Below are 16,471 nucleotides of genomic sequence, written 5' to 3'. Positions count from 1 at the left end.
CTTTTTTGGTAGTACTATCGGGTCTGTACTCAATTTTGTTCGTTCTTACAGTACAGTGGACGACTAAACAGCATCCTAATAGTTGATCGATCCTTAGCGAAAGCCATGGACGTCGAACAGTTACCCTTTTTGGCGGAGTATTCCAAGAGCAGCAGAGCATCCTGTCGGTTCTGTAAGCAAAAAATCGACAAGGATGTGCTCCGGATTGCTGCCATGGTGCAGTCGGCGATGTTCGACGGTAAAGTTGCTCAGTGGTACCACGATGATTGCTTCTTCAAGAAACAACGTCCGAAGACAGAGGGTGATATAGCGCACTTCGAGGCTTTGCGATACGAGGACCAGAAAAAGGTTCGCGATGCAATCGGTAAGTTGATCAAATTAAGCGAAACATTATCTATGGGCGCTTTTCTGTAGCAATTTCTTTTTTTTCAGCGAAATTGGCGCAGGGCGTCATACCGGTTTCTGGCGGTGGGAAGGGAAAAGGTAAGAAACGTTCAGCATCAGATGCGCTGTCGTTGAAAGATTTCGGGGTGGAGTACGCTGCTTCGGGGCGAGCCATGTGCCGTGGGTGTGAGCAAAAGATCCTCAAGGACGAAATGCGTATAAAAAAAATCGTGTATGATACAGAGGTGGGCATGAAGTACGGTGGGCAACCGTTGTGGCACCATGCGGAATGCTTTGCAAAAGTGCGATCCGATCTCGGTTACTTCGACAAAGCAGAATCGCTCCCTGGTTTCCGTTCGATGAAGCATGAGGATCAGGCACAGTTGAAAGAATGGTTGCCGTAAGTAGCTAACTAAGAGTTGGGAAAGTGATCTTAGAATCATTAATCTCTCCGTTTTATAGTGCCATCAAAGCAGAGGATGTACCAACAAAGAAGGTTAAGGAGGAAATTAAGGACGAAGTCGACAAGGCACAGGATACCGTGGAGGAGAAGAAACTGGCCGAGCAGTTAAAAGCGTTCTACAAAATACGCGATAAGTTGAAGGAATTGGGAATGAAGAAGGTCGAACAGTCAGAAATACTCGAATACAACAAGCAGGAAATCCCGGAAGGCAACGATTTGGTTCTGGATCGCTTGTGTGATATTCTTCTATTCGGTGCGCTGAAACGGTGCACGAAATGCGGTGGGCAGTATGTCCTTCAAAAGTCGGCCTATGTTTGCCAGGGCAACTTGACCAACTGGGTTAAGTGCCTAAATGCGGAGAAGGCCCCGGCGCGTATGAAAACTAAAATTCCGTCAAATTTGAAGACAGCATACTCGTTCCTAAAACAGTATAAATCAGTAGTGAGTGATCGAGTGATACGATATGTACCACCAAGTGCCACCACTGTAGCGAAGAAGGTGAAGAAGGAAGAGGAACTTCCGAGCGAACCACGGGTCCAGCGTGAAAAACCGCCCCTGTACAATATGGAATTTGTCATTCTTGGTAAGATGACCACACCGAAGGATCAGCTGAAGCTTAAAATCCAGAAAATGGGTGGTAAGGTAGTTACGAAAATCGCCAGTCACACGGCTGCCATTATTTCCACTCTGGAGGAGGTCGAACGGATGAACAGTCGCATGCAGGAAGCGAAAGAGTTGCAGATCCAGGTGGTACCTGAAGAGTTCCTCGAGGACGTTAAAACCGGAGGAGCCCTGTCGTTTATAACGAGCCGAGCCATCTGTGACTGGGGCTCGGATCCTCAAACGCGAATCCCAACCGATGAAGAGGCCAGATCACGTTCGAAAAAGAGCATCTACGAAAAGTCTGTTCCAGCTAAAATGAAACTGAAGATGAAGAGTGGCCTGGTTGTGGATCCAGACTCTAACCTTGATGATAGAGCGCACGTGTACAAGAACAAAAATATCATCTATAATTGCGTGCTGAATAAAGTTGATATTCAGTCGGATAAAAATTCGTACTATAAAATGCAGGTGCTTGAAGGGGACAAGCAAAAGAAGTATGTGCACTCATGTGCAGCAAACATACAGATAATAAAAAAAATTATGAATATCTTCTACAGGTACTGGCTGTTCCGAGCATGGGGACGCATTGGCACTACAATTGGTGGAAATAAGGTTGAAAGCTTTAGCAACGCAGATGACGCCATGAGTGCATTTGAAGACATTTTTCTGGAAAAAACAGGCAACGATTGGGACCGCCACGATTCTAAATACCAAAAGCTTCCGGGCATGAGTTATCCGATCGAGATTGATTACAGCGAGACGAAGACGAAGAGGCTTCAAGAGAACAACGCTGTAAAATCTAAACTTCAGCCGGCTGTGCAGGACCTTGTGCGCATGCTGTTCGACGTGGAGGCGATGAATCGCGTGATGGTTGAGTTTGAGCTCGACATGGAAAAGATGCCGCTGGGCAAGCTGTCCAAGCGCCAGCTTCAGTCGGCGATGAAGGTGCTGTCGGAAATTTCCGACCTAATCGGCAATGGTGGCTCGAACGCACAATTTATCGACGCTTCCAACCGATTCTATTCGTACATCCCACACAACTTTGGGATCAAGCCCGTTGAGGTCCTCGATACTGTCGAGCAAATGAAGGAAAAGCAAGCAATGATCGAGAGTTTGATGGAGATTGAGTTTGCGTACTCGCTGCTGAATGCCGATTCATCGCAAGACGGTGATAAAAACCCGCTCGATATGCACTACGATCAGCTTAAGACGGTTATTGAACCAATGGCTCACGATTCGGAGGAGTTCGCGCTGCTCGAGGAGTACGTCCGCAATACGCATGGTGAGACACACACGACTTACGATCTGGAGGTTTCGGAAATATTCCGCATTAAGCGAAATGGCGAAGATCGTCGGTACCATCCGTTCCGGAAACTGCATAACCGCAAGCTGTTGTGGCACGGATCGCGTCTAACCAATTTCGTGGGTATTCTAACCCACGGTTTGAAGATCGCCCCACCGGAAGCCCCGGTTACTGGTTACATGTTCGGCAAGGGTATTTACTTTGCTGACATGGTCACGAAGTCGGCCAACTATTGTTGCACAAACTCGATCGATTCAACCGGTCTGATGCTACTGTGTGAGGTGGCGCTGGGCGACATGCAGGAGTATTCGCAGGCTCATTACGTTAAGAAGCTACCGTCCGGAAAGCACAGCGTGAAGGGCGTCGGACGTACCCAGCCGGATCCAAGTGGCTCACACGTCCGCGCGGATGGCGTTGAGATTCCGTTAGGTAAAGGCATTGCCGATGACAAAGTGAAAAGTTCGTTGCTCTACAACGAATTTATCGTATACGATGTGAGTCAGGTGCACTGCCAGTATCTGTTCAAAATGAATTTCAAGTATAAGTACTAATTGACGGTTGAAGTGTTAGTAGACCGGTAGAGATCGACAGTTTTCTTCTCTTTTATCCATACATGATTGGATTTGTTGCGTTGTAATATTAACTATGTTTTGCGTTCAGAATTCGCTTTTTCCATGAAGGCTCCAGAATTTAGTATATGATTGCAGTTTAATGCATGTCAATATCTTACCTTGGCTGGCTGTACCTCTTGGTTGCCATCAATTGTTGGTCCTAAGAAGAAATAGAGCAACCATTCAAATATAATAGTTCCGCATCCAATATTCAGCGTTTGTAATGCATCTCGTAATGCGCCATGAAGCCGCATGATATTACAATCTTGTTTCTAGGACAATCGTTCATTAGTACCAACTTGTTACCATAAATGAGACTTAAATCATCAACAGAAAGCTATAAAAACGAAAAATAACAAATATTTCAGCTACCATCACATGTCGAGATATGTTATGCTATGTTCGTGTTCTTCCCATTTGAAGAATGTTTTGAGGTAGGGCGACTATTTTTATAGCTATATATTATCTTATCCATTCGCACACATGAACATAATAATTTATGGTATTAACGCAATCTCAAAGAGACGTACAAATGATTGCAGAAAATTCCAAATAAACGTTTATTTCTTTCTTTGATACGCAAACCGCGTCATACACCCCACATGGAACGAATTTTATGAAAAGCAATAGCTGAGTAAACAAACCCTGGCGCTGATTTTGAAGCTTCTTTATGGATTTTCGAAATCTATTTATAGCAACGAAGTCACGTAAGGGAAATTTAGAAGGAATCCAACTTTGAAATACTGTTCTATAGCGTATTACTAATAATAAAAATATATTATTTGTTTAATACCGTTCACTTTTATACCCGTTTACCACCAAGTTAATATCCGTATGCTTACAACTAATTAAAGCACGTTAGACGTTTAAAATGCGTTTGATCAACAACGATCGACGAATAAAGAACGAAAAGCACTTGTTCATTTACGATACCACATCTGCACCGTTTTCATACGTTTGACCTTCTTTTGCAGTTGTAAAATACCATAAATTAGGGCTTCAGCAGTCGGTGGACATCCAGGCACATAGATATCCACCGGTATAATTCGATCGCAACCACGTACTACAGAGTATGAATAGTGGTAGTATCCACCGCCGTTTGCGCAGCTGCCCATTGAGATGACCCATCTAGGTTCTGGCATTTGGTCGTATATTTTTCGTAACGCTGGAGCCATTTTATTCGTCACTGTACCGGCCACAATGATGAAATCCGTTTGTCTTGGGGACGCCCGAAAAAGTACTCCAAATCGATCCACGTCATATCGGGGTGCGGCGACTTGCATCATTTCCACGGCGCAACAGGCCAACCCAAACATTGTCGGCCACATGGATCCTTTGCGGCCCCAATTCAGTAAGTCGTCCAGGCGTGCGACCGTCCATTCGGCTGTGCCAGCTTGTTTTACACCAAATGGCGAGTATCCGCGTTTTACCGGTTTGTCTGTTTCCACAACTGGAAGCGTAGATTTTGAACGAGCAATAACACCAGATGTCGAGAGAAATGGGGTCCTCAAAAGTATCGTCCGAATTGTGGCCATGACGAACGAGGTTTCAAATGTTAGCGACTAAGCTTCAATTTTGTTGATTTTGATTTCATTTTTTCCTCATATCGACCTATTGACGTGTGACGAATCAGATAATTATCTCACCGTATCTGATACGCGTGAAGCCAGTTGTTTGATTCAAAAAACGCCAAAGCTTGCTGACCAATTGAACAACGATTCTAGAATTTAAGAAACATTATTTAAAACCGATGATTTTAAATACTACTAATTAAAAGTAAATTACAGGTAACGAGAAATCGACCGGATGTTATTTAAAAAAAAAGTTTTGAATGAAAATTGGATTAATTCATTTCATACGATGGGAAATCAAGGATTATATCGATTTGAATAAATTTCTATCCAATAAAATATATTTGATGCAATTACCCCACACGCTTAGAATATGTAAGTAATAATGTAACTGTGAAAAGTTGAAATGTATCAAATTTGGCAAACCGGCCATTATCTCACATGGTAGATAGTTAGTATATTCATGACAATTTTTAATTTCAGAAACGTAACTATCCAGCTCAAGAAAAAATTATTTTACCAAAACTTGTTTGTGCCCTTGACGAAAATCAAGAACCATAATAAAATAATAATGTAGCATTCAAATTCAAATGTAGCAAAAATCTTCACACTAGGTATGAGACATATCGTAGCCAGATATGAATTCCCCATACTATGGTGTGTGGAAGGACAATAGCCTCATCAGGCTCCGGTGGACTGGTCACGTCATTAAAATGGCATCGGCCGACTCAGCCCGTAGTCTTTTTAGGGTGTCCACATAGACAGACGAAACATGGTAGGCCCAAACTAAGATTGAATGATGGCGTGGATGCGTCCGTCAAAAAGGCCGGGATTAACGATTGGTAGACGACGGCGCTCGACCGCGAGCGGTTCCGGTTTCTCTTTAAGCAGGCCAAGACCGCTAAGCGGTTGTAGCGTCTGATAAGTAAGTAATTTCAGTTATCAAGAGACCTGTGTTGAACCGGTCAACTGTGTGACTATTGCCTTGCGGAACAAGTACACTCTGACTATGCAAGCAAACGAAACGAACGCATTTACAAATCACGACTGATAATAAAAGGTGGCAATTGGTTATTATGAAGATTAATTTTTTGTTAAGCCTAACTTGTAGTTGATTTTCGATTTTTTAACTAAAATAGATTTTTAAACTTATTTATAGAATGTATTTTCTTATTGAATGTACCATATGGGAATGGGCCTTATCTTTCTTCACTTCTTGTTTATTGCATGTCATGGAAAAACTTCCCGAAGAGAGAGCTAAATACTCGGCGATAACTGAGTTTCGTAAACCAAATCGATTGACGAACTATTTTACAAATGTTGTACAAGCCATCTTACGAATTCCCGTGTGGTGTCAACTTGGATAGAACACAACATGACGTTGCCGTTGTGCAGCTGTCAAAAAAGGCAGAAGAAAACAATGGTCGAAAAGAGGTAAAATTTTATCGATTTTCGAGGTGTTGCAATAAATTTGCGAAGCGTCGGTCCGTGTTGGGTGTGCGGAAAGCAGAATCGTCTGCAAGGATAATCTTGTCTGCTCGTACTACCGTGATTAGTTAACGGGAAGGGCGAAACATCAGTTGGACCCTTCCAGTTCCATCGCTCCCCTGCTCGGGCCCCTGGGTGGTGTGTTTACAGGGCGTTGTGTCGGTATGCCTCGTATCAACTTCAGCCGTACTGAGCGATTCGCTCAGATGTCGAAGCAGGAGCAACTGATCGCCCAGAAACGACAGCAAATCCTGGAAAAGCAGCGCACATTAGAACTGGCCAAACAGATCGCCGCCGAAGCGACCAAGGACACACCGACGAGGTAATCACGATCGCATTTGAATGTTGAACGACAGCAGCACTGCCATAGCATATGCCGTGTTGTCCGTCGGGCGGAGTTGTTTTCGTCTTATGTAATGTCTTGTAATGTTTGGTATTTCTTCACTTGTATACGGCAGTGCCACGGAAACGCCGGAGACTACGGACTCGTCGGGTAAGGTTGTACTACCGTTCAGCAACGACGGCTCGTTTCTGGAGCGATTCAAGCAGTTGAGTGAGAAGATTGTGAAACAGACCGAGGACTTGGTGAAGCCGGAACCGGACGCGACTGTCGATAGCGTACCGGGAACGACCCCGAGTGTTGCTAATAGGTAAATGGTACGGACACAACGTTTCATTCAATGTTGGCCAATGTATTTTTGTTCTGCAAAGCAGCACCAGCGGGGAACAGATGTTCAAATTTGACATCCCACCGCCATCTTTGTTGCCCACGCTTCCTCCGCCGCCACCACCACCGCCACCCCAACTTCCGGCCATGGCGGACGATGTGCATTTCGAACCATTCTACGATTTACCACCGGTGGTAGGAGCCACCGGTCCTAATGACGGCGGAACTGTAGACGACGTCGTTAACGAGGTAGAGCCGAGCTTCCAAGGTTGGTACCGTTCTTCCCACAGCCGGCTCTCGATTCGTAAGGCTTCGCGATGGAAACCGTCATGAACGGTCTGCGGACGGTGGGTTTCCATCGGCATGCCGAGTGGGTTCGAGTGCCGGTTGCCGGTTGCGTTTGTTTGGTCTTTTAGTTATAATTTTTGTATAGTATTTTCAGAACATGATAAATTACCAACCACTGTTGAAGAATTAATTCAATTGGTTGCCGATATCGGTGATGTTTATGAAGATAAATTATGTTCACGTAAAAATGATTTACATCCATCGCTTTGGTAATTGTTTTCCTTTTTAACTACACATTATAATAACACTTAACATATACGATTATCTATATATGCACAACCCGTATATTCCTACATGCGTTAAGGATCTCGTGATTAAGAAATCTGCTGGTAAAGGTAGAATTTAGTGGAGCAAAATTTGCTGAGCGTTGAACAGGCATTTCATAAGGTTATCGAAGAGATCAATGGTCAATCTGATTTGGAAGATATACAAAAAAACTTGTCTCATTGCATTGTTTTAGGCTTTTGTAATTTGAGCAAATCTGTAATTGGGTATGCGAGTGACAGCAATCCTTGGAAGGATGGAATCTTTGGCTAAAAAACGAATGATATGTCCACCTTATTGGGTGAAATATCATATGTGTTCTGCTACCTTACGGCAAGACAAGAGGTTGCGGGATAAGCCATGTGAGACATCTCTTCAAAAGCAACGAATGATACCACAGATGTATCATTCTTAGATATCAGAGATGAATTAGAATTAACAATAGGGCATGGAACTGCTTATACTGGTTATAGTAGCGCTTCAGGAGGTGTAGTACTGGATAATGGGCCCAAGAAAAATAATAATTTCATATTTACTTCTGTGCAATGCAAATCGGGGTCGTTACTCCCGCTTCAAAGAGAGATGATATGCATTCAGTCTTTACATTACTGAATCTAATCGAAGGTACAGGGTGAAAAAATACAATATGCAGAAAATGAAAGGTTGCAAGGATCCAATGTTGCAGCAATATTTAGCAGAGCTATAGAACGATCTTCTTAATGAACACAATATTTATCCATGTTTGTCACGCATCCGTTAGCCGCTCGTCGTGGGGTAAATTCGAATAGGTTATCAATAATGATCCCTACTGATCGCCGAGACCAGGTCTGGGTCGCTGTTTGCAATTTTCTGACAATGTTTTACGTGCGATTTTTGTTTCGTTTTTCTTTCTTTCTTTTTCCTTCTCTCTTTCTCTGTACGTTTCTGTCCTTGCTCCTGTTCCCCTGTGTTTACCCTATTTTTGTTCTTTCCTCCTTTCCGCTTTCCTATTCTGGGTTTTCCACACCACCATGGCTGGTCCTTGTCGTGGCATATTTGTGTTTTTATTTGCTCTCTAGGTTCATCTTCGAGAAGCAATCTGAGGCGTATAGCGGATTCCGGCGGATGATTATGGCCCGCCGATCTGCCCATGTGGACAGTCCGGGAGGTGTGGCATCTGCCCAAAGCATGGACGGAGCAGGTCCCGAAGAACAAACGAAGGAAGGCGAAGATGAAGATGAGGACGCCAAATATGATCCGGCCGATGTGCTAGACGATTCCATCATAGACGAGGCGGCTGAGGACGACGAGAAACAGCGCACGTCCCAAGTGGCCGGAGCGAACGAGATTCCCATTCACATGATGCCGAACTTCTATGGCGACGAGCGTCACTTTTACGACGACAAATCGACAACGGAGACTGATTCGGACACCGAGTACGTGCGGGAGGCGCGCGAACGCAATTTGAAAAATCTCAAGCGAAAAACGTTCGATGCCGGTAACCGACGAGAGGACGGTAGTTCCACCGATTCGGACGACGACTACCACGCTGGCTTGGGTGACAGCGCAAACGAGTCAATGAATGAAAAGAATGGAGCCAGTTCCGGTGCGGGTGGAAGTGCTACCGGAGGTAGTGGAGGTGGCGGCGGTGGCGCTGGAGGAGGATCGCGTAGTCATCGATTAAAATTTCGTAAGAAATCTCGCTGGGGTGAAAACAATGACGGCACTGGAACAGCTGGTAGTCAAGACGCGACGGGAACAACATCGCAAGGGCAGCAGGCTGGAGTGGTGGCTCCGTGGAGCACAACTGCGGGACAGATGAATGTGGCCCCACCGCCTCCGCCGCCACCCGTACCAGCGCAAGCTTCAGGGTCTATGGATCGTAACAACTCGGGATTGTTGCAGTACGTGTTCCGACATTACGGAACAGTGGCCGACGTTACGCCAGAATGTTGGAGCAAGGCGGAAGAACACTACCGCTTGCAACTGCTGTACGACGACCTGACGATGAAGGTGAAAAAGCACGACCAATTCGTACGCGGTATCCTAGAAGCGGAGGGTGATAATCGTGACGCTCGCCTTGATTCGGACGAGGAGCGCCGGTTGAACACGGCCAAGCTGGAGGCGATTATGTGTTGGATCAGTGAAATCACGCACCTGTACGAACGCGTTCGACCGGGTCATTTGAGCGATTTTCTTATGCGCGATGATTACGAGCGCTTTGTGGAGCAGTTCCGACGAACCTCGGATCGGCAGCCGAATTTTGAAGATTACAAAGAGTTTCGGCTGCGGGAAGCAAACGGCACGCTCGCCCAAGCCGGATCCGGCTCGTCACAGCGGAACACCGGAGTAGGCCGGCCTGACTACAGTTCGACTGATTCGGATTTCATTTCTTATCGGGAGCAGCACCAATCGCAGGCACCCGCACAGCAGTCGCAGCAGCAACAAAGCGGAGCACAGACGGGATCTGGTCGATCGGAGACACAACGGATGGAACCGGCATCTTCGGTGGGTGGCGAAAAACGGGCAGTCGAGGTAAGCGTGGAGCAGCGGCAGCAACAACAGTTGGCAGCAAAACGACGCAAGAGCCGCTGGGGCGGCCAAGTAGAATGTGGGCCACAGTTTGCTACTGGCCCGACGAACCAGCCCACTAGCTCCCGGAACCAGCAGATACCGCTGGCTCACCCACCAGGACCTCCACCTGTTTTGCCACTCCCGATGGTGGGTGGAGCACCGAAGCTGTCTATGGTGAGTCGCACTGATCCGGCCCTGCTGGCGTACGCGAGGCAAAACTTTGGCAGCACCAACCTGTCGGAGGACGATTGGAAAAAGGCCGAAGATCACTACAAGATCAACCTGCTGTACCAGGACATGCTGCGCAAACGGCAGGAGATCGATCGGCTAGCTAACAACGGTCGGTTCAAGTACGAGTACGATTCGGACGAGGACACGACGGGTGGCACCTGGGAGCACAAACTGCGCATGCAGGAGATGGAGGCGACACAGAAGTGGGCGAACGAGCTTACGCGTCAGTCGGAGGGCAAGCATCACATCGGTGATTTCCTGCCACCAGAAGAGCTGCGCAAGTTCATGGAGAAGTATGAGGCCCAGAAGAACAACCGCCAACCGAACCTGAGCGACTACAAGGACTACAAGCTGCGCGAAGACAACGTCGGGTTTCAGATGCTGCAGAAGCTTGGCTGGAAGCAGGGTCAGGGCCTCGGTGCGGATGGCAGCGGAATCGTCGATCCGATCAATAAGTAAGCGATCGTACTTTGCATTTATACCACATGCACGCTGAATACATGGATTTGTTTCGTTTTTGCAGGGCAACACAACGAGACAATAATCAGGGGCTGGGCATTATAGCTCCGGACAATCCGGAGGTTAACGATAACGAGTACGATGCGTACCGGAAGCGCATGATGTTGGCGTACCGTTTTCGACCGAATCCGCTGGTGAGTATAAAGCGGTGAAAATTCACCCAGCTCGATTATACTATAGAGCCTCACAATGCATCTTTCTTTGATGTGATTATTTTTAGAACAATCCTCGACGAGCATACTACTAGTTTGGAAAGGGCATTTAAGGCAGACGTCGAACAAATACCCTGGGGATAGACTATTTGCGTACAGCACACGTATAGTAGATACGTTACTCATTTATTATCATTACTGTATTCAATGTTATCGAACCCGTGCCACCATATAATTGCTGGTTTCTACGAGCATCTTTTTCGCCGAGGAATGAATGAGCTATGATGCATACCGTCGACCGATGATGATTGATATAGTCATTCTTCTTTAGTCAAATTCATTTAGAGAAATGCAATATGAAAACGGTCATTATTGACTTTCTCTTTCTTCGGTGTGCCGTTATGAGTACGTCGTTGGCGCTGTGGAGCATGCGAATCCATAGTATATATTCCCTACCACGATGAGCTTTGAAGGTAACATCACGAGATAAAACGTGGATTAAAACTTCGTTTGGGCGTTTGGGCAGGCAACCCGCAATATTGCGCGTTGTGGAAGAAGGCTAGCTTTGACGTCTCATGTTGAGTCGGTAGACGATCCTAACGCTGCAGGCACTTCTCGAAGCCGGCCCGTATGGTGGAAGATGCGAGAGCTGGGAGCGAATAATCGTAAGCTTATTTATGCTGCCGGTGGTGTATTTGAGGCGCGCCATGGTAGATGTGATTGCAAAAATTTGCGAATAAGAAGCATTGTAGGGATGTGTTCGCATGCGTTCGTTCATAGATGTATATTGCATTCTTTAGCTACGGAAATGTCATGAATGTAAACGAATTAAAAAATTGTAATAAATAAAATACAAAATATAACTGTGTTTGCGGAGGGAAACGTGTTGGAAGGGAAGGGGTGAGGCTGTAAAAAGAGGAAAAGATGAAAGGGGGTATGGTAATGGAAGAATACTAAAAATACTATGTATGTAAAATAGCCACATAGTTTTCGAGTGATTGTCGGGGACATGCATTACATAGGCTACAGAAGTTAAGAAGAAATTCGTTAATACAAAAGCCTTCGTTTTTTAAATCTAGTATCCACTAAACGCTAGAACCTACTGAACGGTAGAATGGCGTCACATTTCCTACCAAAGCATTGCATTCATGTGCAGCTATACCAGCTCCAACACTCGCACAGGCCACGTTGGAAGTGAGTATGAGAGAAAAGAAACCACGGAACAATACTGTGAATAAATTATGCCAAACTTTTGCTGGCGACTGTTTTGACAGACACGAGAACCAGCTGGGACACTAGACTGTGGAGCAACTTTCATCCCCACATCATCTTGGCCTCTTTGGCTGGAGACGGCTGGTTGTTTGTTTCCTTTCGCAAGTGTGCTTTAAGAGTACTAAAAAGAGCGAATATTTGAAAAAGAAACGAACTAGGCTTTCAAACCCGACACATCAGCATCCGGGATATATAGTCTTTACTAACAGTTCCTCTAATTTTTTAAGGCCGAGTCGGGATTCTTGTTCTCTTTCGTCCTATTTCATTTCGGGTACGAACGTGACGACTTAATGAAACGAATAAAAAACATCTTGCTGTTGCTTTGTGTTTATCTTGTTTGTTTGCTTTTTTCAGTAGTTCTATTTTATTTCCCGATTTCTGTCAGCCGCGCCGTGTCTGTGCCGGTGCCTGCAGCATGCAGGTTAAATTATCCTTGCTGCATTTTTAAAGCATACCCAAAATGCCCGCTCGAGTGTGCATGTGTGCGCGCACGTCATGGGGCCAAATGTGGCATTTTTTTGTTCGTTTTCATTAAGCTTCTGTTGGCGCAATCGTTATGAACCGAAAGAGGGAAGAGAATCATCAGCAACGGGCAGGAAACGACCGGTGTTGATCATGAGGTAAGGAATTTTTAAATAAAAATGCAAAAATGCAATAAAACTGTTTGACCGACCGACACGAAACGCGTGCTTGCGTTTTATTCCCTCTTGTTGGTGTGTAGTTTGGTGTTCCAGCTGTTTTTTTATTATCGCCACACATTAATTCTTTTGCATTGTGGGATTACGGACGAAAAATGGCACGTGTGTGGTGCACAGTTTGATCGATCGCACTGGAGACGATCTCACAGTGAGCTGAAATGGGACGAAAGAGCCATAAACTTCATTTGCAACAGCATACCAAACATGTAAAACATTTATCTCCTTCATTTTGGAGCGCATTTTTTTGTCGCTGGTGTTTTCTTCTGCTAGCTTTAGTACGCCTGGCCGCAAGTGCTGCTATCTTGGTGGGGTTGCCTGGAAATCTAACAGAATCTTCGAGTTTGATTTTTATTCGCGTGCATTAATTGCAGCATCATTTATTGGTTGCCGGTAGCTTTCATTTCGTCGTTTTTCGGAGTGGCACATCTGCAAGTTGAAGTTTTAGGTGATAAACATTTATCGCGGCATAAAATGCGTACTGGCGCTGGTGAGCTACGTGGGGAGCTTTTGGGTCTTTGACTGGTTTGAAATTGAGTTACACGCTTTGATGGGGTAAATGTATGCAAACCATTTCCAACGGGCAATTCTCTGATTTCATGGAAAGAAAGAACTTTAAAATTGTAAGTGGCGATGTGTTCTTTCTGTTAATACAGTAGAAAAAACGGCTTTAAAAGTTCATAAGTGTTTTATTTGTATCCAAACGTTTTGAAAGTAAAATAAACCGTAAGTACAAATTCATCGCAATGACTAAAGGGGGTTTATTTTGATGAGATGTGTATTCGAATAGCTATATTAGGGATCAGTAATTTTCGCTTACATAACTATTTCACACTGTGACTTTAAATACCATTTTAGTGAAAACTATTTCATTGTTTATTCTAATAGCCTGTCTAGCATACAAGACGAGTACATTTTGTCGCAAGCGAAACAGGAATTTAGGACATTTGAACAAACAAACTGGATCGGAAGTAGACACATTAAAAAAAATGCGAGCCAAAAAAAAGAAATAAAGTCCCTCTAGCTCCGAGACAGCATCAGGTTTCTAATCTCCTAATTGCCATCCAGTGGCCGCCGGTGCATGGAAAAGTTGCAAACTTCCGCTTGCCGATAATACAGAGAGACTTTCCCGCCCACGAGCGGGAAACATCCTGTTTTAGAGACCTTACCCCCTTTCGGAGCAGTCGCGCGCGGTCATCGGAAGGGACCACTTTCCTGCGGCACAAAAGAAAAGCGTAATCCCGTCGTATCTAGGGGCCTCGCTCATCGGCCATTGGGGGTTATCACGGGACGTGACCGACCCGTTGTCGTGTTGAAAGTTACAAAGCAGGGGGGTGAGAGAAAAAACCAGAAAGCAAACAGTTTCCCGATACCAATCCAGGGGCTGGTTGCCATCGCAAACGGTCGGCTTACTTCGCGAAGGAAAAGCAATCGTACGCTCGAGTACAACATGCTCCCAGCTAATAGGATATTGTTCACCCGGTGTGTAACGACGCAAAGTTTCGCAAACCGATGGGATCTCCCATTTATTAGATCTCTCGGGATAGGACGCCTCCATGGTCATGTTTCGCCACCGGACAACGGATTTCCTTTGCGAGGACAAGTTTGCGAACGAGCACTGTCCGTGCGTACACACGCGCAGAAAGAACGCGCAAACTGTACGCCGGAACCGCCGAAAGGTTAATCGCCGGGCGGGATTGTTGGTCCCAAAAATCAGATTCATAAATTATAATTAGCAAACGGACCGACATTCGGTGCACATGGGTGGGGGAATTTCTCAAAACAAAACCAGCTTCCTTTCGGACGATCGTCGGTACTTTTCGGAGGTTTATATTCATTAGCGCGCTTCCCAACATCATCATCATCATCATCATCAGCATCAGCATCACCATCGTCATAATCGGTCTTGCGGTCGTTATGTGGTTTGTGGAGGCAAAAGAAAAAAGCAGCCCAAAAGGAAGCGCAGTGTACAAGAGGACATCCTTTGGGTTCGTGGATGTCTCGGGTCAATTTGGTTGGTCGGTGCACGTTGGTAAGCGCATCCCTATGGAGGGTTGTATATTTTTTGTTTGGGTTTCACCCAACAACGGCTCCGCGCGCCCTCAGGAGACGGTTCCTCCGATACGGTGCCAAACTGTCGCCGGCTGTCCATGGGAGATCCCAACTTTCGAGCCGCTTTCCCTTGGTTTCGACGTAAATTATAATAACAACCACGTGCCCGCCCCAACCCGGCAGGACCTTCGTGACCCTGCCAACCCGTCCAGTCGAGGTTGGGCAAAGTTTTGCAACCCGAGCAGCCACCGGACGAGCGAAGTTTTCCCGCGGCCAGGCTTTAGTTTTTAATGAGTCTATTAAACAAAACCTCCAAGAAGCAGCGGCCGTAGGTTTTCCCGTGGCCACGCCATTTTCTAGGCCTACGAGCCAGCGCTTTCGAGTTTGTCCGAAATGGAATGAGGGAAAAAATGAAGACTTTCCGCGGCGGTGTGCGGTTGTGGTTTAATGTAAAATTATGGTACGGCGCGTCGGAACAGTTATTGGCTGTGTTTTGCTCGAGCCGAGCGAAACGGTTGTAATTATTACAAACCTCGGCCAGTTCGGGCGTTTTCCGCGAACCATGGCGTAGCTCGATGGTGGGCAGATTTGCAGTCACCGTAATGGCGTTTTTATTCGCGTATTTATTGTGATCGTGAAAATAATGCTATTGAGCGTAAATACCGACCGGTCTTAGTGCAGCCCGACTCGCGATACCGTTTTATCGTTTCCGCTGCGGGTGAAGGGGGTTTGTGGCCCCAAACAAAGGCCCGCTCAAGGGTGGCATTTAATGGAAAAATCCCAACACAAGCCACTCAGCTAGTATGCGCCATATAGTGACGCACGTGAAGAAGGCTTTGCAAATATTATGCCACACGGGGCAAAAACAATACGACTGCAATTTGGGGTGCTGGAATTATGCACGCATTTGCGCAAGGCCCGTGTAGTAGTCCTTTGGATTGCACGACGCTGTGCAGTTGCATTTTTGGAGCATTTTTCAGGTGCCACCCGTCGAGCTGCTCGTCATAACATGCTCACTCGAGATGCATCAAATTCCTGGAAAGTACGTATTTTCGAGGGAAAACGATGGATGACAGTGCAGAATTTATATGTGGTGGTTTTTGTTTAAGCTCAAAAAATGTTTATATATTTAATTTATCTCCGATTAGTTTAGGGCTGAAATAATCATTGTGTACCATTCACTTAGTCACTTGCGCGGCTAAACTCATCAGGAATGCTTGCCATAGCGTTTCGAGCATTTGTCGGCGAATTTATCATCTACTACTGTGGTTGAACGTGTGGTTTGTGACTAGCTT

At 45.7% G+C, this 16,471-nt stretch overlaps 3 protein-coding genes across 3 annotated transcripts; 2 read left to right on the top strand and 1 right to left on the bottom strand.

Moving 5' to 3' along the window:
- Positions 1-105: 105 nt before the first annotated feature.
- On the top strand, positions 106-3,304 carry LOC128732199 (poly [ADP-ribose] polymerase). The gene is made up of 4 exons (XM_053825370.1): positions 106-364; positions 433-784; positions 847-1,944; positions 2,008-3,304. Exons 1-4 carry the CDS (start codon positions 106-108, stop codon positions 3,302-3,304), a joined length of 3,006 nt encoding a protein of 1,001 aa, XP_053681345.1.
- A 660-nt stretch (positions 3,305-3,964) lies between these two features.
- LOC128721377 (NADH-quinone oxidoreductase subunit B-like) lies at positions 3,965-4,899 on the bottom strand. Its single transcript, XM_053815124.1, has one exon. It carries the CDS (start codon positions 4,897-4,899, stop codon positions 4,285-4,287), a length of 615 nt encoding a protein of 204 aa, XP_053671099.1. The 3' UTR covers positions 3,965-4,284.
- Positions 4,900-6,587: 1,688 nt separating this feature from the next.
- LOC128730317 (uncharacterized) lies at positions 6,588-12,010 on the top strand. The gene is made up of 7 exons (XM_053823358.1): positions 6,588-6,745; positions 6,882-7,073; positions 7,135-7,358; positions 7,524-7,647; positions 8,761-10,941; positions 11,010-11,139; positions 11,226-12,010. Exons 1-7 carry the CDS (start codon positions 6,588-6,590, stop codon positions 11,250-11,252), a joined length of 3,036 nt encoding a protein of 1,011 aa, XP_053679333.1. The 3' UTR covers positions 11,253-12,010.
- Positions 12,011-16,471: the final 4,461 nt, after the last annotated feature.

Source organism: Anopheles nili, chromosome 2, assembly GCF_943737925.1.
Source record: "Anopheles nili chromosome 2, idAnoNiliSN_F5_01, whole genome shotgun sequence".
Taxonomy (NCBI): domain Eukaryota; kingdom Metazoa; phylum Arthropoda; class Insecta; order Diptera; family Culicidae; genus Anopheles; species Anopheles nili.
This window is presented reverse-complemented; position numbering and strand designations above follow the sequence as displayed.

What these genes read in the sequence shown, in the direction of transcription:
- LOC128732199 (XM_053825370.1), top strand. Translation starts at nt 106, where the DNA reads ATGGACGTCGAACAGTTACCCTTTTTGGCGGAGTATTCCAAGAGCAGC. An exon ending in AAAGGTTCGCGATGCAATCG is followed by an intron (nt 365 to 432) that starts GTAAGTTGATCA and finishes CTTTTTTTTCAG; the next exon opens with CGAAATTGGCGCAGGGCGTC. An exon ending in CAGTTGAAAGAATGGTTGCC is followed by an intron (nt 785 to 846) that starts GTAAGTAGCTAA and finishes TCCGTTTTATAG; the next exon opens with TGCCATCAAAGCAGAGGATG.
- LOC128721377 (XM_053815124.1), bottom strand. Translation starts at nt 4,899, where the DNA reads ATGGCCACAATTCGGACGATACTTTTGAGGACCCCATTTCTCTCGACA.
- LOC128730317 (XM_053823358.1), top strand. Translation starts at nt 6,588, where the DNA reads ATGCCTCGTATCAACTTCAGCCGTACTGAGCGATTCGCTCAGATGTCG. An exon ending in ACCCCGAGTGTTGCTAATAG is followed by an intron (nt 7,074 to 7,134) that starts GTAAATGGTACG and finishes TGTTCTGCAAAG; the next exon opens with CAGCACCAGCGGGGAACAGA. An exon ending in GGTAGAGCCGAGCTTCCAAG is followed by an intron (nt 7,359 to 7,523) that starts GTTGGTACCGTT and finishes ATTTTTGTATAG; the next exon opens with TATTTTCAGAACATGATAAA.